The sequence below is a fragment of the Mirounga leonina genome, unplaced genomic scaffold, assembly GCF_011800145.1.
Source record: "Mirounga leonina isolate KUSES-001 unplaced genomic scaffold, KU_Mleo_1.0 Mir_154, whole genome shotgun sequence".
Classification (NCBI taxonomy): domain Eukaryota; kingdom Metazoa; phylum Chordata; class Mammalia; order Carnivora; family Phocidae; genus Mirounga; species Mirounga leonina.
The window spans coordinates 4765744-4787577 of record NW_023270389.1 but is presented as its reverse complement, the minus strand read 5'-3'; the positions used below and the strand labels follow the sequence as shown (position 1 = coordinate 4787577).

The 21834-nt window shown below is 56.1% G+C and overlaps 2 protein-coding genes across 4 annotated transcripts in view; one reads left to right on the top strand and one right to left on the bottom strand.

Moving 5' to 3' along the window:
- Positions 1-4897: 4897 nt before the first annotated feature.
- NCSTN (nicastrin) lies at positions 4898-20772 on the bottom strand. The gene is made up of 17 exons (XM_035009940.1): positions 20657-20772; positions 18699-18803; positions 14152-14275; positions 13519-13640; positions 12951-13096; positions 12067-12217; positions 11680-11789; positions 11270-11422; positions 10486-10590; positions 10234-10311; positions 9130-9302; positions 7688-7790; positions 7491-7586; positions 7133-7220; positions 6725-6879; positions 6286-6498; positions 4898-5695 (listed from the first exon to the last, which is right to left on the bottom strand). Exons 1-17 carry the CDS (start codon positions 20739-20741, stop codon positions 5573-5575), a joined length of 2130 nt encoding a protein of 709 aa, XP_034865831.1. The 5' UTR covers positions 20742-20772; the 3' UTR covers positions 4898-5572.
- A 106-nt stretch (positions 20773-20878) lies between these two features.
- Positions 20879-21834, top strand: part of COPA (COPI coat complex subunit alpha) — a 44212-nt gene continuing 43256 nt past the window's right edge. The window contains exon 1 of one of the 3 annotated variants that reach the window (XM_035009937.1): positions 20879-21006. In XM_035009937.1, coding sequence (XP_034865828.1) covers positions 20967-21006 — 40 coding nt within the window. In that variant the 5' untranslated portion in view covers positions 20879-20966. Of the gene's footprint in view, positions 21007-21324; positions 21531-21834 lie in introns of those variants that run through there. The other 2 variants (XM_035009938.1, XM_035009939.1) reach the window with 2 other exon arrangements.

The window sequence follows — 21834 nt, the reverse complement described above, 5'->3', positions numbered from 1 at the left end:
GAGGCCCGGATCCCACAGGGGGAGATGTCGAGGGAAACAGAAGCAGAACCTAGAGAGACCCCAGAAGCAGAGGCACCGCATGCTGGGGGTGGGGTGGGAAGGCAGGGAGGAATGGGGTCCCTGTCCTCAGCTTCTCTCCTTGTAGGCTGTTTGGCTCTGAGAATTCAGGCCTCTGATGCCATCCTTGGTGTACCCAGCCCCAGCTGTCCCCGCAAACTGGGGTTTGATGGTGAGGGGGCTGAGAGGCTGCCCTAGGACCTCCTTCTCCTCTGCATCTTTCACCTGGGACCCTGGACTCTGGGGCCCCCGGCCCCAATCTTCACTCAGGGATTCAATTTTTGTTCTTCAGGGGAGTAGCCAAGAACACAAGCCTGTGATAAAGAGGAGCCAAAAGCATGGCGTATCAGAAAGAATGAGTAATTCCACTGAACCGGGAGCCCGTGGACCAAGTCCCAGTGACCTCGGCCAGGTCATTAACCTTGACTGAGGCTATTTTGTCCTCTGTGAAATGGGGATCCTGCTGCCTTCCTCACAGGGCACTTGTCACACAATGCGTGGGGGAGCGCGAGGCCAAGTGCTCGCCCCGTGCCTTGAATTTGTGCACGTGATTTGAAGGTGGCAAGACCTTCATGCATGCTTGTATTTGAAGCATTATGGTTGAGGGAGCAGGGAGAGCTCTGGGGTCAGCCCAGGCTGCCCGCAGCCCCGGCCTGAGGGGGCAGGAGACCCCCCCCCCCAGCTGGGTGAAGGTCTCTGCCACAGGGAGGGCAGGAAGGGCAGGAAGGGGGATGAGCATGGCCCTCTGGCTTGTTGTCATTAGTTTGTGTGTTATAGGTGTTCACTTTCTCAGATTGTCACCGTGTTTTCATGTCTACACGGCCTTCCAGGTGGATTGCTGGGGTGGAAGTTGGAGTGTGGGGAGGACACAGGGGCCGGGGCCCAGTCCTTGAGGGTGGGGGGAGGCCTGGAGGAGCTGGGAGGCAGTGGGTTTGGCAGGAGAGGGGGTGACATATGTGGGGAGCCCTGGGGACCCAACCAGGCGAGCGGCTGGCAGGGAGAGCAGACGGCGTTAACCCTCGCGGTGCCACGCTGCCTGACCCTTTCCCGGGAGTGGCCCCGGCTGGGCTGTTATGCGGGGAGAGACTGGTTCGAGTCCTGGCTCACGGGAGCAAGGCCCGCAGGAGGAGCCTGGGCCGGGGCCTCGGTGTGGCTGGGAAGCCTTGGCCCTCCTCCACCTCCTTGTCTGCTCCCACGCTGGCTCTGTCAGTCGGTCTTTCTCCATCTCCCCTCTCGGTGCCTCTAGAAGGTGACAGCGGGTCTCCACTCTGGTGAACCACGCAATCTGTCACCCCCTTCGCTGCCAGCCCGGCTGGAAGCCCCCCTCTCCAGCGGCCGGCCGGGCCCTCTCCCGCCCCGGGCCCCGGGCCTCGCTGCCTTTGTCCTCCCGGGCGGCCTCGGCTTTCTTCTCTCCTCTCCGCTCACCTCTCCGCAGCCCCAGCCCAGCCCCAATCTCATTAAGGCCTCCAACCACTGCCCCTCTAGCCTCCCCTCCTCCCTCCCCCATCCATCTGTCTTCCCCGCAGCTCTGCTCTTTGTGTCCACCCATCTGTCACCAGCAGCTCCGGGCCCACTCCCCTCCCAGCCACGCCCCCCGGCCCCCCCCCCCCCCCCCGGCCCCCTCCCCTCCACGGCTGCCGGGCTCCTCGCTACCCCCCCTTCCCCCTTCGGCCCCCAGGCTTCCCTACTTCCTGTTTCCCTGTACTAGTTTATTCGTTTCAGGATGCCCGCTTTCCTCTCCGTTTCCCCTTCTCTCCAAGACCCCGCTTGAGGTGTGGGCGGAAGGGGACCCCAGGGTCCCAGCCCCAGCCCGCGCGGCCACCTGCAGGAGCCGGAACCTGGAGGCTTACTCGCAGTTGCATCATCCTAGGCCTCCTGAGGTGGCCCCTGCGCTCCCGCCCGTGTTTTCCCCGACTCGGGGACCCCTGTCTCCACCGCAGGACGGTGGGGGCCCCTGTAGCTTCTGCGTGTGGATTCAGGAAGGAATACAAATCAGACCTGAGGCTCGTTTGAACCCCCACCTTGAAGGGGCTCTACTTCCCAAGCTCAACTTCGGGGAGGCCTGCCAGGCTCTGTCTCAGGACGGGAGGCTGAGTCTCCGAGTGGCTTTCCAATGACTTTATGCTGCAATCCCACCCCCCACCCCCAGACTCCTAGGGTCCTGGGGTTACAGGACAATAAGTGCCTCCCAGGCCTCCCTCTCTGGGAGGAAAACTTCCTAACGACCTTAGAAAGTTCAAGAATTGATCAACTTTTTTTTTTTTTAAGTTTACTTATTTATTTATTTGAGAGAGAGAGAAAGACAGCATGGGGACGGAGAAGGACAAGCACACTTCATGCTGAGCTTGGAGCCAGACCGACAGGGGGCTCCATCTCACGACCCTGACATCATGACCTGAGCCCAAACCAAGAGTCTGCTGCTTAACCAACTGAGCTGCCCCGGTGCCCCAAGAATTGATCAACCTTTTAATCCCCCCTGCCCTGAGGAGTTTAATATGGACGGGAGGCCACATGGAGGGCGGCTGTGAGAGCCAGCAGGGCCCCCGGAGAGCCGCCCCTCGCCTGACTCCGCCTCGGGCAGGCAAAACGGGGCCCAGGGCTGGGATGCCCTTTCCAGAGCCACACAGACCATTCATGGCACACCAGACAATCTGGTCCTGAGCTCTTTCCACAACAACGGCCTCGCCCAACGCCAACCTTCTGTCCTCTGAGCACAGGTAGAACCTGTTCCTAGCACTGATTCATATGCTGCCCTGCCTGGGTATTTATCTTGTGTTCTGTGCCATCCTGCCGTCTAGACTCTGGATCCTAAGTCTCTAAGGGAAGGCGCCGTATCTCACCACAGCCTCTTATGATGCCAGGCCAGAGCGCCTTGCCCACAGCCATGCTCAATAACTGTTTATTACTGCCATGGCTGCCAGGGCAGATACAAGACGTGTTCTAATCTCAGCTCAGCTCGAATTTGCCGTGACCTCGGGAGAGCCACTCACTCCTCCGGGCGACTCATGTATTGAGTGAGTTAGACCCTACATACAATTTTTAAGGTCTTATTATGTGGTTCCATGAAGAAACAGAGTCCTACTGAATAAGGTGGGATCTTGGTACAGAACACCAGACTCTGGATGAAAACGCCTCCTCCCAGGATGGCCTTTGGGAGCAGTCCCCACTCTCTCTGTGTGGGAAACACGAGAATAGACCCTTCACTCAGAGAAGCGGGGGAAGGAATAGCAGCCGTCAGGAAAGCCCTCAGTGCTGAGATACAAGGGGGCTGCAGGACGCAAAGCCGGGCAGGGTCCTGGGCCAGAGTGGTCGGCTCTCCAAGCCCCGCCTGGGTAGCAGTAGGGAGGGGAAGCGACGCATCCCCGGGGGCACAGGGCTGAGCAGGGCCCGAAGCAAGGGTGGGGGAGGCAGGCTGAGGAGCTGAGGTCCATGGTCCCTAACCGGCTGCCAGCCAGTCCCGTGAGGCCTCAGGGTACAGCGGGCGCCTGGGGAGGAGCCAGACCAAGGTCTCAGAGAAGGGGTCCCGGAAGGGGTCGGCCGGGGGTCTGCGCCCCTTCTACGGAGCTTAGCCTCCCCAAGAGCCATGGAAAGAGCCCGTTTGTTGCTTTTGTATTTGGGGGTGGGAGGGTTGTGGGGTCGGGGTGGCATGGGAGGCAGAACACAAGCTGGTGTGGGGTTGTCGTCCCCAGGCTGAGGAGACTGGGCCCCTACATCTCGCACCGGTGCCCACCCCCCCGCTCAGCCCCCTCGCTGGTACCCAGCCACTTCCCGGCTTCCCGAAGCTGCCAGCAGGCCGCGGGAGCTTACTGCCCTGTCCGCCGGGAGACCCTGTTGGCCGAGGGAGGCGCAGAGTCGGCCCAGCGACGCGGCAGCTGCGCCCGCCTCCCGCCAGCACAGCGTGCAGGCCAGGAGGGGTGCGGGGGTGGGGGTGGGGAGCAGGGCTCAGTTCCACATCCCAGAACCCCAAACGTGTCCCCTTCTCTCAGGCAGAGAGAAGCCTGAAGGAAAATCAGCCCCTGGGCAGGAGACGCAGGACGCGAGGCGAAGAGCCCAGCCCCGGGGACTGCGAGCAGGTCCTTCCCCAGCTCAGGGCCGCAGTGAGGGGAGAAGGCTGGCCTCAGGCGCCGCTCCTGGGGAGTCGTCCCGCCATCATTTAGCAGTGCGGCCATACTCTGCAATTTTGCTCCCAGGAAGACCCAGGGAATTAGAGTATTTCCAAAGAGCCAAGGTTCTCTTTCTAGGAGAGTCCAAAGCCACTCTTGTTTCGGTCTACAAAATGCCCACGAGCAGCAGAAGGCCCGATGCCTCAGCATGCCACCCCAGGCCCCGTGGGACCTGGCCCCAGCCTTGTCGCCTCCTCAGCTGCGCCGAGTAACTTGCCCTTCCCAGCATGACCCGTGCCTTCACGGCTCCCTGCTTCCACGGCGGAACTCCAGACCAAAACTCAGATGCCTGCTCTGCTGGGCAGCCTTTCCAGGTGCCACCCCCGGCGCCCCGAATCCTCCACGTGCTACCAGAGCGCTCCAGATACACGGCACGCGACCGCACTGGCTCGCCCCCGTTCCTCCCCTCACCCCAGCTGTGAGCCACTCAGGGTCGGGGCCGGTTCCCTTCGTTTCTGCAGCCTAGCCGGTGTCTCAGGGCAGACAAAGACGCGCCTGAGCGCAGCCGGAGCTCCGGGGTTCCACAGGAGCCCTGCCTGGGGGACTTTTCACCGTTTCTGGCAGAGCCTTACTCCTCGGGCTCCCGGAGACCCAGAGACAGCATGTGAGGTCACAATTTTGTGACTTCCAGTCGGGGGTCACCGAACGCGAGGGTGCGGAAGAATATGAACAGGTCATGTGGGACCGTCTATTTTAATGAAACTTGCTATTTATATATTTACACACACACACACAAAGGAAAAAAGAAAACAAAGATAGATATTACAGCTTAATAAAATTACAACTGAGCACTGTGAGCTGGAGGCGGGACACCCAGCCAGCAGCCCACCCCCCCTGCTGTGCAGCTAAGGGTCTGGGGCCAGGACAGCAGCCGGGAGACAGTGGGCATGGCCCCCAGAGGGCCCGGCCTGCTCCTCTGGGCTTCCTCGTAGTTTGTCCCTGGCATTCGGCCTTCCTGTCGTCCTTCCTGGTCAGGAAAACAGGAAATGGTTGGGCACAGGGTGGGGTGGGGTGGGGAGGGCGGTCCTGGGCAGGATGAAGAGAAGGGGGATGCTGAAGAAGGTAAGTGAGGGGGCGCAGCTAGGAGTCGAACAGGAGTAAGAAGCTTCTGTTTCCCATCCCAGAATCTGGCAGGGGTGAGGACGAACCATGGAAGGGGAGATGGGCAGGGGGAGCTGGAGAGGACAGGTGACTTCTCCCTGTCTCTTTTGGGCGGTTCCACTTCTTTACATTAATTCCAGTCTGAGCAGGCCCAGAGAGGTTGCAGTGACAAATTAGTGGTTCATGTCCCTCTGGGACACGTGGTCTAGGACATGAACGGTAGAGCTGGTGGGGAAAGCTGGGCTCCCCCTTCAGTAAGACACAGCTCCCGGCTCCCGGGGGGCAATGAAGAGGACGTCGGCCTTGGCGTTGATGCAGTAGGTGACGACGAGAGAGAAGATGAGGGTGCCGAAGCCCACCGTCAGGGTGATGAACTGCAGGAGGGTGGGCAGGGAAGGACAAAGGTGCTCTCAGAACTCAGCCCGGTTTCATCCCAATTCTGGAGCTGGCTCCGAGCGCTGAGTCCTGAGCAATCAATCGGAGGCAACATCTTCCCACTTGGGAGACCGAGTCTCTCCATTTGGAAAGAGGAGTAAAGGATCTCTGTTCTTCCTTCCACCTTGTCTTACTTAAGACTTTTAGCACCTTGAAGTTAGGATCCATGACTTTTGACTCTGGTGGCAATTACATCACTGACTTACTTGTGACAGGTACTCAATAAACGGTGGATCCCACACACATCCCAGGAGCAGCAGGGGGGGACTGCTGGCTGGGAGTGGAGGGGGGTGGTCCCCAGGCAGAGGAGCACCTCCTTGGGTCTCCATGGGAGCCTCTCTCCAGCGTGCACATAGACTCAAACTCTCAGTGCAGATAGACGTCCTAACGGGGCATGCCAGCTGACAAGGGACAGAGCTGCAGAAGCTTTCTGTGGCACATCTGGGGCCAAGGGGAGCTGGGAGGGGTGTGAGGGCAGGGGCAGCAGAGCGAGGGCAAGGTCATCTCTGGCCCATCCCTCCCGGCTCACCTCCAGCTCTCTGCTGGCTATCAGAAATATGCGGGCTCGGATGTCTTTCCAGCGGCTCTCAGTCCACGTGGAGTACTCAGTAGAGCCCCACTGCCTCAGTTCAAAGGCGGGGGACAGGGCCCGGGCCAGTCGCGCCGTGGAACGCACACAGCGCGGCAGCCGGTCCGTCTCGCTGGAATTCAGAGGGCCCTGGACCCACACGTACTCATACAGCTGCACGGGAAGACGGGCCACGGTGCGGGGCTGAGGCGGTCCTCTCTCACCCCGGACACGGTCTGCTTTCACCCGGACTTCTGCCTCTCCAACACTCCAGTCCAAGGGGCCGCATCCCTCCGCCTCTCCATCCCAACCCCTTGGGTCCAACTGGGCCTAGGATATTCTCCAACTTCCCCAGGGGAAAGGGGCCCTCGGGGCACCTCCCACACCCACTACCACTCACATCCTTGTTTTCAGTGGGGACTTTACTTGGATCCTGGCACTGCTCTCGGGTAAGGTCGACTAGCTGGCCGGTCAGATTTGCCAAGGCGTACTGTACCACGTAAGTGGTGTTGGTGGGGCTGGAAACAGCGATGTAATGCTGAAGGGGCCCGTCACCTGAGTGGAGGGGAGGATTTGCAGGGTGGAAGGTGGGTGCGGGTGGGAGACAAAGAAGAGCCCGAGGTTGGCAGGAGCCAGAGAAAAGAAGGTTAAGAGAATGAATCCCATACATACCAGGAGAAAGAACGGAAAACAGGGGAGAAAAAAAGGAGAGGAGAAAGAAAAAAAAAAAAAGTAAGGATTAAGCCGAGATGGTCTTTCTCTGTCCCTCGCCTAAGCCAAGGGTGCCACGCCCACAGCGGGTGCTTACCCAAGTAGGACCTTAGGTCCTGCCTGAGGATAGACTGGAACCAGGAGTTGTTGGCTCTGACCAGGAACCCATAGAGCAGGCGGGTTACCTAGGATCAGGGCAGTGAGAAGCAACACCTTGTGACCTGGAGCTCAGGGAGAGTTCTCCGTGGCAACCCTGTTGTGGGCCAGGAGCCGGGCAGACAGAGGCGGGCTCACGAGGACGCAGGTGAGGCCCACCCGGGAGTGCCCTGGGGCATCGGGTATCCTCGCTGGCACGCCGGGCTCCCAGGTTCGGGAGAAGAGACAAGTGACAGAGAGGAGGGGCAGGCTGCCGTGGGAACAGAGCTGGCGAGGAGGCAGGGGCCGCCTGTTCTTACCGTGTGGGCATCAGCCTGGATGGTGTCGCTGAAGTTGGTTCCTCCCGCGAGCTGGTACAGTGCACGTCCCAGCACTGTGGCCACAGCTGCCAGGGCCTGCGGCAGGTGAGGAGGGGGGCTTAACGGCCCCCCTCTTCCAACCTCCAAGCAGCTTCACCGCGCTCCCCGCGCTCCCCCCCAGCCCAGGGGAGTGCTACCTTGGCAGTGTCGGTCACGAAGTTCAGGTCCTCCTCAGGGCTCTGCCACTCAGGGTAGCTGACGTTAATGTTCTCCGCAGTGTCGTACACGCTCTGGTAATAGCTGCCGGGAGAGCTGGCGTGAGCCTCGGCCTCCCTCACAGGCCCTTCCTGCAGGAGACTCTAACTCTTTTCCTCCTCCTGGGTGGGGGGGAGGAAGAGACCACGAGGGTCCCATACTGAAGATGGTGTGGGGACCGAGAGATGGGAGAGGAGTGGTTAAATACAAGGACCTTCCTGACAGACAAGGGAGAAAAGGCAAATGAGATCAGAATGCGGGAGTCTCCCTTCCGGGGAGAACTTCAAACGGAAGAGACGCTCTCCCCACTGTCTGGGCTGGAGACACACAGGACGGCTGGGAGGACTTTCAGGGAGCACGCCCGCCATCACCAGAGCTCTTGTGTGGTGGTTCCAACAAACACTAGCACTGAGGGTGGCTGGGGGCAGAGGGAGATGAGCGGGTCTGCTCCCAGACACACAACACCGCACTGGGTCCAACCACCCTCTGCTCCCCGGGGAGCCCTGCGGAGGCACATCCGAGAAGCCCAGAGGAGCGCTCCTAGCCTTCAGCACTGATATACGCCGGCCCCACACAGAAGCAAGGCCGAATGTGTGCAAATGATGACCATCCCTCACCCCAAAGTGGAGCAGAAGTCAGACATGGAGGAGAGGGCTGACCTGAGGCACTGGAAGTGTCCCTGCCCGAAATAAATAAGAAGGTGCTCCTTGGCTGGGGTCAGAGAACTGGAACTTAAGTATTTTTACTCAGAAACCCATTTGGCCTCATGGCAGAGGGAAGGGAAGCGGGGGGCCTAGCAATCCAGCCCGAGTGAGAGGTTCCCTGTTAGCCTAGGGCTTCAGTTCGGGGCAGTCTGCGGTGCCCAGAACCAGGAGAGAGGTGACTAACAGGGCCTCACCCCTTCTCTCTGGAGTCCCTTCATCTGTAGGGGACACTTTTACCCCAACGGCAGGAACAGGTTACATTTCAGAGCACGAGTACCGTCTGCATGCAGCACAGCACCCCTGGGCGGCCCCCCACCGGCCAGCTCGCCGTCCTCCAGCCGTGGGCGCTCCTGTTGGAGATGCTGCCCTCTGCTGGCAGCTCTGGGGACCCAGGCCTCGGGGGAGCTGGGTGAGGCGGGCCAAGAAAGGATGCTCTGTGCCAGGGAAGGCCGAGCGGGGCCTGTTCTCTAAGGTGACACCAACTCAGATGAGGCGACCGGCTTGGATGTGAGCAGGCTACTGAGCAAAGAGCACAGATTGACCTGAGATCTGGAGAGGGTGCTGTGGGGTCAGGGGAGAGTGGTGATCTTTCTTGACACAGAAGACGCTCCCCTCCGTGGACCCCAGACTGCAGAACAGATTCCCTCCCAGAACGAGGATGCAGTCTAGGTGAGTCTTACTGGTTATGGAAGACAGTGGAGTGGTCCGCGAGAACAACGCCGGAGATGTTCCGAGCCCGAAGAAAGCGCTGCAGGGAAGACGGCGGGAGGGGCTGGGACTGGCTCAGCCTCCGGAGGGCCACAGCAGGGACGCCGGCGCCGCTCCTCTCCAGCGTGCTCAGCAGGGCCTCCACCTGCGGGACTGGGTCAGCTCAGGGCGGCTGGGCACAGGGCGGCCAGAGGTCTCTCCCAGGCCCTCTCCCTCAAGTCCCCAGCTTGGGAGCTGCCCCCAGCCCTCCCGCAGCCCAATTCCTCAAGCCTTTGGGGGCTGAGGCTGAGTGTCCTGCAGCTCACACTACCTCATCCTCACTGGATGCTCAACTTCCTACTTGCGCAGGATCAGAGGAGGAAGTTGCCCCCACAAAACTGCACTGGACGCCCCACAGGAGCCCAGAGCAGGGGGAGCGGTTAAAATGGGATGGGAGGAAGACCGCCTCACAAGGAAAACGGGCCTAAAGCTGGGCCCCGAGAGGAGGGATGGTCTTGAACAAGCGGTGAGGAACGTGGAAGAGAGCTTGCGTAGAGAGTCTGACGCAGCCAGCAATTGGGCAGGGCAGCCCGGACAACTGGGTCAGTGTGGCAGCGCAGAGAAAGGGAGCTAGTCATTTCCCTGTCTTCTGCTAGGCTCCGAGTCAGCGAGCTACCCATCCCAGGAAACCAGACAACATGGCGCCTGGGTGGCTCAGTCGGTTAAGTGACTGCCTTCGGCTCAGGTCATGATCCTGGAGTCCCGGGATCGAGTCCCACATCGGGCTCCCTGCTCGGCGGGGAGTCTGCTTCTCCCTCTGACCCTCCTCCCTCTCGTGCTCTCTGTCTCTCATTCTCTCTCACAAATGAATAAATAAAAAATCTTTAAAAAAAAAAAAAGAAACCAGACAACCGAGCTCCGCTCGCGGTTCTTCCCGGGGAGCTGAAACGGCCATGCTGTTCGTCCTTTAGCTGGCACCTGACCCGAGGTCCTGTCTCACAGGCCCCGGGGGCCAGTGGGGGGTTAAGGCCTGGGCAAGGGGGGCCCATATTCTGAGGGTTGAAACAGGAAGTGAGGAGGAAAGATGCTCAGATTACCTGATGCTGTACGGATGCATTTTTCTGAGACATGGGGTCTGTGTGCATCCAAAGCTCTAGTGAATTTCTTAAGGCCACCTGCGGGGGGATGAAGATGCAACATGTATCAACGGTGTCCACTGTGGCCCACAGCCGGGAGAAAGGCGTAAGGTCAGAGAAAAGTCGAGGGAGAGGTGGTGGCACCAGCAGTGAGGACAACAGGACAGAGGAGGCGGCATGAAGTAGGAGGGAGGGGTGGGACGCGCTGCACACCTGTCCCAGTTCCACGAACGACTCAATGTTCTCTAACTGCACAGGGAACCTGCCCGTCTCCATGTCGTAGACCATCCTTGAGCTGCCGATGTAGTCAAAAGTTTCCTGAGGGTGAAGGGGGGTGGGCAAGGGAACAGAGATTCCCAAGGGTCAGGGCAGGCTCCGTCCCGGAGGCCAGATCGCCATGGCTCAAGGCACGAAGGCTATAGGCTTGTGTTGTCGCAACTGCCGCCGGCTCAGGAAGTCCTGTGACTCCACCCTCCGCTCCCCTCCACCTCCCAGCTGTGACTAGCCCTCACACGTGTGTACCACAGGACTTCTCGAGCCCAGAAATGGGGAAAGCAGCCTCGGCAAAGGCCCGAGGCGAACATCAGCTGCTACGTGCCCGCTCCTTGCCTCTCCCTCCCCACTGCCGACTCAGCCATGGCTGCTATTCCCTGATTCCAGGGCCAGGCTGTGGTGCCAGTGGGGGAGGCAGGAGCCTCAGGGCCCTGGGGTGGGAGTGGCAGTAAAAGGCTCCAGAGAATAAGGTAAAAGGATGTCTCCAAAAGATCGCATCAGTGGGGAGCAAGGGGATTGGCAGCACAGCGATTCCAGGTCAGGGTGCAAAGGCTTCTGAAAACATGGGACTCCACAGGGGAGACACATGGAGGCACATCCAGAAGCTCTCTGCCGAATAACAACTTAGGTCCTAAGTGCCCAGATCTTCCCCAAATGATAGCCACGCCCACATTGATCCTGCCCGCCGGCCCCCCCCATTCCACCCCAGCCAAAGAGCCCGTACCCCTTGGAAGAAGACGAACATGACATTGCGGGGAAGGGTGGCCACATCAGGGGCCTTCTGCAAAGCTTCAGCAGCAGCCAGCTGGGTGACGAAGGAGGCCACGGCACTTTCAGCCCCTGGGGCCACATTCCAGAAAAAGGAACGACTATCCAGCTGGGCACAGCAGAAAAAGCAGGGGAGGTAGGCTTTGAAAACAGCAATTAGGACCAGGCCCCAGGTCCCCAAATCCATTCCAGCCAAGAGAATGTTCATATCCTGGCATAATGGCTAAGCCAGGGAGCCCCAGAGCCCAGACTCCTCTCCACAGAGGCTCCCCACCATAGCAACTTGGAAATCTGATATACCCGCGCGAGGCCTGCCAGCCTGTTCTATGCCAGCCCCGTCCACCCTGATCAGGGGCCAACACTCACCCGGGTCGCAGCAACCACAACCTTGTCGTCAGGCTCTAATGTCCCAGATATATTTATAGGCTTAAGCATGCTCCATACATTGTAGTCGGACAGGGGGTCACAGACGATTTCTGAGCAGGACACAGGGAGAGAGCAACAGAAGTAAGGGAGAGCGCAGCCCCAGACAATGCCTGGAAGACTCCTCTGCCCACTGCCCCGTGGACCCTGTAATCATTTCCTGTCTCCACCGCTCTACGTTGGTTTTTCTGCCCCGTCCATTTCAGGGACAAGCAGCTTCAATTGTTCAGAATCCTTTCCGCTGCTCCCACCGCACGCTCCCTGCCTGTAGCTGTCCCTCCAACACTCCCTGGTGCCCCGTACACCGGGCAAGCCTTGGACCTGTCCTACCTGGGTTGATGCTGAAGGTGCTCTGGATGGAGCTGCGCCGCATGCAGGTGACCGTGCTGATGACGGCATGCATGTGGGAGAAGAGCTGCATGGCGCACAGCGGGAAGGCAGGCGCTGAGCCGTTTGGACTTAGGTTGTGATCGCGGTAGCACTAGGGAGGGAGAGGGAAGCACTGAGACAGTCCGTGTGGAGTCCCGCCCAGACTTCCCAGAAGGAGGGCCCAGCCACATTGGGAAGCTGCTCTCGCATCTGTCCCTGAGCTAGAGTTATCCTGGTACAGACCCAGGGTGTCCAAGGTCCGAGAGAAAACCTCACCAAGGGGTGCAAAGGGCCACAGGCTCAATGACTTAGTTGGGGTGGACAACACGACCCCATCGCAAACGGCCTGGCCCAAGTTTTTAATGTGATCTGATGTACAGAGCAGTGAACCAAGGATCAAAAATCAAATTCAAGACCACTTAGACATCAACTCACCATGTAACCATGGAACAAATCTCTTAATCGCTCTGCATGTCAACACAAAGAAGCTAGACCACAATTAGCATTTACTGCAACTAAAAAAGAATGTCAGAGGTCTCAACACTGAATCTCTCAATTCCTAGTCTGACGTTCCTAACCAGGGCTCTACACTTTATTTCACATCAAAGAACGTTTATATTTTCTTCTAGCCTGAAAGCTGTCAACGCTATAAGAGCTGGCAGGACAGAAATGGGAAGGGAAACATGAGAAAAATAAGGGAAACGTGAGAAAAATAAAGGCGTTGGCTCTTCTTGGAGCAACTGTCTTTCAGAGGGCGCGCTGGTAGATGAGGTCCCTGCAAACAGGTGGAGTGCCTACAAAACTTCTCTTTGCAACTGGAATTGCTAGGAGCTGGCTGTCATTACCTGCTTGATGACCTTGGTTTCATTTTCATCTTCAAGAAGGAAGATGGGGAAACTGAAGTCTTCATAAGCCAAGCCATCACCCAGGGGGTTCCACTGGATTTCTCTGCAGTGAGCAAATTCTGGCCCGTAGGAGTTGGAGTAGATGCCTGAAGGTGTGGATGTGGGACAGACTGTTGGGACACTAAGCATTTAGGGACCAAGCGAGGGAGGAAGGCTAGGATAGGATAGTGTTGGGACCAAGAGTTCCAAAGGGAAGGGTGACTCAGAGAAGCAAGCATCAACCTGTCACCACCTACAGTAAAACAGACAGGGGTAGCAGGGAGCCTGAGGCTGGCTGATTAGGGATCCGAGCGTGACGGGAAGCGGAAGAAGGGGAAGCAGCAGACGGAAGGGATGAACGGCACAAAGACACAAAAAACACTATCTGCTACTTGGGAGTCGGCTGCTCCCCCTACACACAGACAGATACACAGACTGACGCATACCCCTGACCCCTCCAAAGACACGAGGTCGAAGCAACAGTGAGCTCTGGGTGACGGGAGGTCCCCCGATCCTCTGGGGCTCTTACCAAACCCATCATTGGGACACTGCACGCTAGGAGAGAAGCCTGATGTGGGGCTGGGCTTGGCCAAGGACACGGCCAGGCCAGCAATGCGGCTGGTTCTCCCCTTCAGCTTCTCCATCAGATTCCTGGAGTAGGGAGGGCAGGCCAGGAAGGAAGACAGGAAGGTTATTAGTGGCCCAATATCCTGCCAAGGATGGAAACAAATGGGGAACTCATGGAACCCGACCTGTTGACTCCTTGCTATGCCCCTGAAACTAATGTAACGTTGTGTGTCAACTATACACTTATAAAAATTAGAACAAACCGCCCCCGCCGCCGACTGTTGACTCATTTCTTGCTTCTCCATCTCTAACTCCTAAGTGAGGACAATGACCCAGCCTGAGCTCAGGGCTTAATCTCATCTACCCTGTCCCTGAGGGACCCCAAGGCCCCTCCTTCCTCCCTAGAGCTCTAGTTATGAGGTCACCATGATGATTCCACTGACGGTGCATGTTTTCTTCTAAGACTCCCTCCCACGCCCCCACCCTGATTAGACCAGGACAGCCAAGGGAATTTTTTATTCACAGGCGTGAGGATGGTCCCCCAAGCCTTCCCTTCTCTGGCTGTGGTTTCCCAGCAGACACACACAGCCCTCACCTGGTGAAGAGCGTGCCCTCCAGCAGAACCACATAAGGGGGGTTGGGGCCATCAGTCAACACCCACTGCAGGTCCTCTTCCTTCTCCACTACGTGGATGACCCCTGTGTCCCCACTGACGGAAGCTGCCGGGACAGAGTGGGTCACATTAAAGCTCCCACAGTTGGGGCGCCTGGGTGGCTCAGTCGGTTGAGCGTCTGCCTTCGGCTCAGGTCATGATCCTGGGATCCTGGGATCGAGCCCCACGTCCGGCTCCCTGCTCAGCAGAGAGCCTGCTTCTCCCTCTCCCTCTGCCTGCCTGTATGCCTACTTGTGCTCTCTATCTCTCTGTCAAATAAATAAAATCTTTAAAAAAAAAAAAAAAAAGCTCCCACAGTTGACAATTCTGACTTTGCCTCACTGATTCTGCAGATCATTTATCCCCCAAACACGGCACAGGACATTGGATGAATGCCGCCAGCTCCAGGCTTAGACTTGAACTGAAGGCTGAGTCGCCCGGCTCCATCTGAAGGCCACCAGCCGGTGGGCCTGACTGGAGAACAAGAGTGCCCAACAAGTCTCCTCACCAGAGGCTTTAGTCACTAAATCTCAGAAAGGCTTACGGGCATTTTCTTGCCCTCTTCCCTCAACCTCATTTAGCCATACATACAAATGTCCAGAACAGCAGACACCGGAGTTTTCAAACCCGTATTTTCTCCAGGAAATGGCAGGTTCTAGATCTCTAGCTCAGAGTTCTAGCACCTAATCTTCCTTTGTGAGAACACATGTGCAGACTCCCTTGGGTTTAGGAGAATTCCTGGGTCTCCACTCCTATGCCCTATTTGGGAATGACTTTACTTGCTTTTAGCCAGTTTTAGGTAAGGTTAATCAAGAACCTTGGGGTCTCTAGAAGACAGCTTCCCAACTGATGGGCCTTGCTGGATTAACGATGAGCTGACATTGACCCCCCCTCATTTCTGGGGACCTAGGGTTTCCAAAGACCCTAGGCTGGTCACTCCCAGCTACGAGCAAACTCATCCATTACCCCAGGATGCCCTGCAAATATCATCCATTTCAGTATATGCCAGGATGCCACACAAGTAACATTTTCTATGTGTCTCATGAATGACAAAGATTAGGAAGCACTGCAGTAGAGGATCGATAGTTCATCGTCCTGAATGCCTGTCAAGTCCCTAGTGATCCATGTAGAGACATCCTATGGTCTCCCCGTGAGCCTTCTCCCCAGGGAAAATTGGATGTGTTATTCATATATTGTTTTAGGGCAGTAGTTCTTGACTCTGGTTGTGCATCACTTTGGAGTTTTAAAAAATACAGATACTTGGGCCTTATTTCAGATCTACTAAATTAAAGTCTCTAAAGGTGAGGCCCAGGTATGTGTACTTTCCAAACTTGCCATATATGGTTTTTTTTTTTTTTTTTAAGATTTATTTATTTAGAGAGACAGAAAGAGAGAGAGAGTGCACCTGCATAAGCGGGAGGGGCAGAGGGACAGACCCTCAAGCAGACTCCACGCTGGGCTCGGACTCTGACATGGGGCTTGATCTCATGACCCTGAGATCACAACCTGAGGCGAAATCAAGAGTCAGATGCTTAACCAACTGTGCCATTAAGGTGCTCTCCTCATATGGTTCTTTATTATACATAGCCAGTCATGAGAATTATGGTTCTAGGTCAAGCCAGTGAAATATTTCTAACTTGTGCAAAACCTTAAGCACATTCTGACTGCCAGCCAAGTAGAAAGTTTCTTCCATGGGATTTGGTAAAATCTGGACATGGAAGCAAGTCCCCAACCCTCAGCTCTATCTTATACTAAGTAAGAAGTTCATGGTGATGGTGATAATAATAAACTTTAGAGGAATATCAGAATCTGGAATAACTTTAATAAAGATCTAGCTACCAGGGGCAGTTCTCAGTCCAATGAAAGGCAATAGTCCTTGCCACACAAAACACAGAAAAGGGAAAAGCTTTTCTGGGGAACAGAGCATGTTTCACTGCAGCTCCAAGGAGCACAGGGAGAAGATGAGCCAGGACACTGGAATAAAACACCCGGATTCTAATCTGGATTCCAACTGGTGACTGTGTAGTCTGGAGTAGCTTGCTCACTTCCTCTGGGTCTTCAATGAGGAGAAACATTTTCCCCCTTATTCATCTCATACTTTGGAGACAGATTAAAAAAGGAAAGGAAGGAAGGAAAGGAAAGAAACCTACACATAGCCCCCTTGGAGCATTTTAAAAGGGGCCAATAGGGCTCAGTTGTTAGAGTGTGCGACTCTTGATCTCTTGCTTGAAAATAAAATCTTAAAAAAAAAAACAACTAAAAGGGGCCAATAGAAGCAGAGACTCAAACCTACATCTTTTTCTCCTTAAGTTTATCATGCTAGCAATCCTAATCAAAGAGGGGGTAGCTTGCTCAAGATGGACAAATATGAAGTAAGACTTAGAGATAAGTTGAAAAGGAGCCAAGCTCTTCACGAGGAAGTGGCCAGAGTCCAACCCCTCCCTTCTCGTTTCTCTGCACTGGCACTTGGCTTATTTCTATAGGCTATTGCTTTGCTTCCCACAGAGCTGCTCTAAGAACATGAAGCAGAGGGACTCATTCCGAAAGAGGGTATCTGAGAGCACACACTTCCAGGAGGATGGGGGCCTTGGCCTTTTGGCACTAGAGTGGAGTCCCAGCAACGCCAGCAGCCTGAGCTCAGCCCACACTGGACCTGGCTCTCTTCTACCCACAAACCCAGTTTAAGAACTAAGTCTGGGTATTTTATTTGGAACTGTTTGGAGCCAGTTAACCTTCCTCCAGAACATCCTGCAGCAGGGACATGGCACAATTAACACAGAGTATAGCTCAGGGAAGGATGGGTGGAAAAGGAGGACCTACCACCTTAAGCAAGCCCTTCACTTCCTGGTGTGTGTGTCCTCCTGCCAATCTGGAAGGTTTCAAGCAATCCCACAGTACTCCTGAGACCATGCTGCTCACTCAGCATCATCAATAAGCGTCTATAGAAGGTAGCTTGACTCTCAGCTTTGTGCACCTATATTCTAGCCATTTTTAGAGGTGTAAACTGAAATTCAGACGTGACCAATTTGATGGTGAAGAAACAAAGTTTTGGAGCACCTGGGGGGCTCAGTCAGTTAATCATCTGTGTTCGGCTGAGGTCATGGTCTCAGGGTCCTGGGATCAAGCCCTGCACCGGGCTCCCTGCTCAGTGGGGAGTCTGCCACCCCTCTTGCTCAGCCCCTCCCTCCCTCTCCCTCCTCCCTGCCCCCCCACTCATGTGCACACTCTCTCTCTCTCTCTTTAAATAAAATTAAAAAAAAGAAAAAGAAGAAGAAGAAGAAGAAGAAGCCAAGATCTGCCTCTAAGTTTCCTGCTTACTGCCCAACTGCATTCTGACAGAACAACTATTCACAGAAGAACGAAATCTGAAGACAACAGGTGAAGCAGCAGAGGAACAGGGGTTCAGTCTTCACCTTGCTTTCTCCCCTTGCATGGTTTTATAACCATACTGTCCTGGTACGCTGTTCTGGAACACATTTACAAAGCATAAAGACAAATCCAAATGCTTTACTAATTCCTCCTGCAGCTGTTTGGCTTTCTCATATGTCTTCTCTTCAAACAGTTCACTGCCTTAACGAAGCCCATTTCGGTTCCAAGAAGATTGTTCAGAGTGCAAGTGATGGTGGGCTCCATAGAATACGAGGCTTCCTTCTCCTTAGAAAACAGTTGTTTCCTACTTAAACTAGTGGATGGTTAAGAGTCCAGGCTTACGGGGCGCTTGGGTGGCTCAGTCGTTAAACATCTGCCTTTGGCTCAGGTCATGGTCCCAGGGTCCTGGGATTGAGGCCCACATCACGCTACTTGCTCCACAAGAAGCCTGCTTCTCCCTCTCCCACTCCCTCTGCTTGTGTTCCCTCCCTCGCTGTGTCTCTTTCTCTGCCAAATAAATGAATACAATCTAAAAAAAAAAAAAAGTCCCAGGCTTAGAACTTGGACCATGGGGCTCGATTCCTAGCTTCATCACTTAATAGCATGATGATCTTGGAAAAGTTACTCAACTTCTCTCAGTCTCAGTTTTGTCATTTGTAAAACAGAGATAATAAGAGAATCTACTCCATGGGGCTGTTGTGGTGGTTAAAGAAGATGCATTAGAAGAAGCTTAAGAATGCAGCATTTAGGGGCGCCTGAGTGGCTCAGTCGTTAAGCATCTGCCTTCGGCTTAGGTCATGATCCCAGGGTCCTGGGATTGAGGCCCACATCACGCTACTTGCTCCGCAAGAAGCCTGCTTCTCCCTCTCCCACTCCCCCTGCTTGTGTTCCCTCTCTCGCTGTGTCTCTCTCTGTCAAATAGATAAATAAAATCTTAAAAAAAAAAAAAGAATGCAGCATTTATAATTATCTTGCTTGGTTTGACAAATGGTTCTCTATCACCTCCGACCCACACAGCCTAATTTGTGTGCTGAGACTCCCAAGCAGAACCTGGATCTTTATATTGAGGGCACAGACTGAAATATCAATGGCCACAAACACAAATCCCAACTTCAACTCACACTGGCAGCCAATCTGATGAGTGGCATTGAGCAGACGGACACAAGGAGCTGTTTTATTTAAGGAGATGTAGATCTTCCTCTCCACTGAATTTCCCCTGCAGAAACCTGATCAGAAGATAAAAAGTGTTAGAAAAAATTGAGAGACATTGGCACTCTCAAGTCATTCGCTCGCCGCATGGCTTGGGTATATCATACTTTCTAAAATGGGACTAATGGCCATTCTTCTCACTTCCTGGACACATTACTGGACTGGACGAATGCACCCAGCTAGGTGCTGCAGAGAGTTACTACAGATTTCACTTAGAGGAACTTACATCAACACAGAAAGAAGGAAAACTTCACTTCCTAAAGGAAGAGCACGTAACCTCGGATGTACCTGTTCCTGGTTGCATGGGTGAGCGCACTTCTGCTTCCTACCTTTTATGTATATACCTCCCTACTTAACAAAAGGGTGCTAGTCGAAGAATAGAGGTTACAGTAAAAAGTCTTTGAGACATTCGTACAGGAATCTGAACAGAACTGGGAGAAACCTTCTGCCACAGATCTGTCAGTTACTCTAACATCCGTAGGTCATTTGTGTGTGACCACAGTGTGGGGCGACTCTAGTTTCTCTGTTGGGAATCTTTAAAGACAACATGAGGGGCGCCTGGGTGGCTCAGTCGTTAAGCGTCTGCCTTTGGCTCGGGTCATGGTCCCAGGGTCCTGGGATCGAGCCCCGCATCGGGCTCCCTGCTCGGCGGGAGGCCTGCTTCTCCCTCTCCCACTCCCCCTGCTTGTGTTCCCTCTCTCGCTGGGTCTCTCTCTGTCAAATAAATAAATAAAATCTTAAAAAAAACAAAAACAAAAACAGGGAGCCTGGGTGGCTCAGCCATTAAGCGTCTGCCTTTGGCTCAGGTCATGATCCCGGGGTCCTGGGATCGAGCCCCGCATCGGGCTCCCTGCTCTGCGGGAAGCCTGCTTCTCCCTCTCCCACTCCCCCTGCTTGTGTTCCCTCTCTCGCTGTGTTTCTCTCTGCCAAATAAATAAATAAAATCTTTAAAAAAAAAATTGAAGTATAGGGGCACCTGGGTGGCCCAGTCATTAAGAGTCTGCCTTCGGCTCAGGTCATGATCCCAGGGTCCTGGGATCGAGCCCCGCATCGGGCTCCCTGCTCCACGGGAAGCCTGCTTCTCCCTCTCCCACTCCCCCTGCTTGTGTTGCCTCTCTCGCTGTGCCTCTCTCTGTCAAATAAATACATAAAATCTTTAAAAAAAAAAAAAAAAGACAACATGAATCTGGGGAAAGGATTGGTCGTAGTTATACCCAGGCACGTTTGCATTTTAGGGCTTGACCACCTAGGAAGACCTACACCAGGACGTAAATGCGTGTAAGCAAACACTTCTGTGCACTGTCAATGCCTCGAGTTGCTTGAATCATTACCCCACGGCCCAAACAGTTAGGAGTACCCAGGGCCCCGCTTTGTCTCACCCCACTGGTAAGACAAACTGAGGCAAAGCACAGGGACGCGCGGGTCCGTGGGGGAATCAACAGAGGAAGGAACGAGGAATGAACTGTCTGAAGCGCCGCACTGCACCCACACAACGAGGCCGCTTTCACCTCCAACAGTCTACACGCACGGCCAGTGGAACTGACACCTGTCTTTTCCGACGCGCGGGTGGGGCGGCGGGGGCCGTGGGGAAAACGAGGCAGCCGGGCAGGGTGGGCGGGCCAGGCTGGAAGTCCGGAAGAGGCCGGAGGAGGAGATGGGGGACACGACGTGGCGCGGGGGAGAAGGGACCCTCAAGCCAAGTCCAGGCAAAAGGGGGAACTTCTGTCGCGGGAACGAAAGAGAAAGCGGATTTGCAGGGTGCGGGGACCCAGGGCGGAGGGGACCAGAAGAGGGGCGGCGGCGCCCGCGGCCCGGCCGGTCCGGACGGTTCTCCTGACACGCCGGAGCGCACGGGCGGGGAAAGCCTCACCTGCCAGCAGGACGCAGAAAGACACGAGGCGAAGAAGTCTCCGAGTCCCCGGGTCGGCCGCAGGGCTGCCGCCAGCCGCGGCCATCTTGCCTCCCCGCTGAGCGGAAGCTACCCCTCCCCTCCGGTCCGGCAGTGGCTTCTCTAGGCCAACACTGGTGCCGTCTCTGTGGTCCGGGGCTCCCGGGGCCGGAAGTTCGTGTCCGGGGAGCTTCCGGGAGGCGCAGCGCAGCGGCGCTGACGTGGAGGGAGCCGAAGGGCCGCAGGGAGTGGCGGGGCTCGGGTCGGTGCCTCGGAGCCCCAGGCCTGAAGGATGCTAACCAAATTCGAGACCAAGAGCGCGCGGGTCAAAGGTAATGGAGAAAACCAGGGGGAGCTCGGGCTCTGGGTGTCGGCGCGGCGCCGTCGCGGGGGCGAGAGGCCGAGTGGGGCCCGCCGAGCGAGCCCGGGGAGGAGGGGAGGGCGGGTGGGCTGGCGGCGGGTCTGCAGCGCTCTCCTCTGCGGAGCGCCCTCGGGGTGTGGTTGACGTGTGGCGGCTCCCGCAGCGCAGGAGGCCCGGTAGGCCTGCTCCCAGCGCCTTCCGTTCCCTCCTCTCCTGGGGCCACTGCCCCCGACTTTGCTCCCGTCCCGGGGCCCTGTGACCCGTTGGCTTTTTGATGACCGTGTTGTAGGGAGTGGCCCTGGGGATCGAGTCCCGACCTGTGCCATTCACATCGAAGTCTAGCATTTTCGGAAGTGAGCACCGGCTACCTCTCTCGAGGGGGCGTTGGCTGCACCTTCGCGACGTCCAGTGCCTCCGTTGGGCGGTATTTCCTGCCTGCAAGCAGGACACTGAGGCCCGCAACCCCGTGAAGTCTGAGCTTGGTGAGCTTGCCAGGTAAAATACAGGACGCCTGGTTAAATTTGAATTTCAGAGGGGCGCCTGGGTGGCTCAGTCGGTTGAGCGACTGCCTTCGGCTCAGGTCGTGATCCTGGAGTCCCGGGATCGAGTCCCGCATCGGGCTCCGTGCTCGGCGGGGGGTCTGCTTCTCCCTCTGACCCTCCCCCCTCTCATGTGCTTGCTCTCTCTCATTCTCTCTCAAATAAATAAATAAAATCTTTAAAAAGAAAAAAAAGGGGCGCCTGGGTGGCTCAGTTGGTTAAGCGACTGCCTTCGGCTCAGGTCATGATCCTGGAGTCCC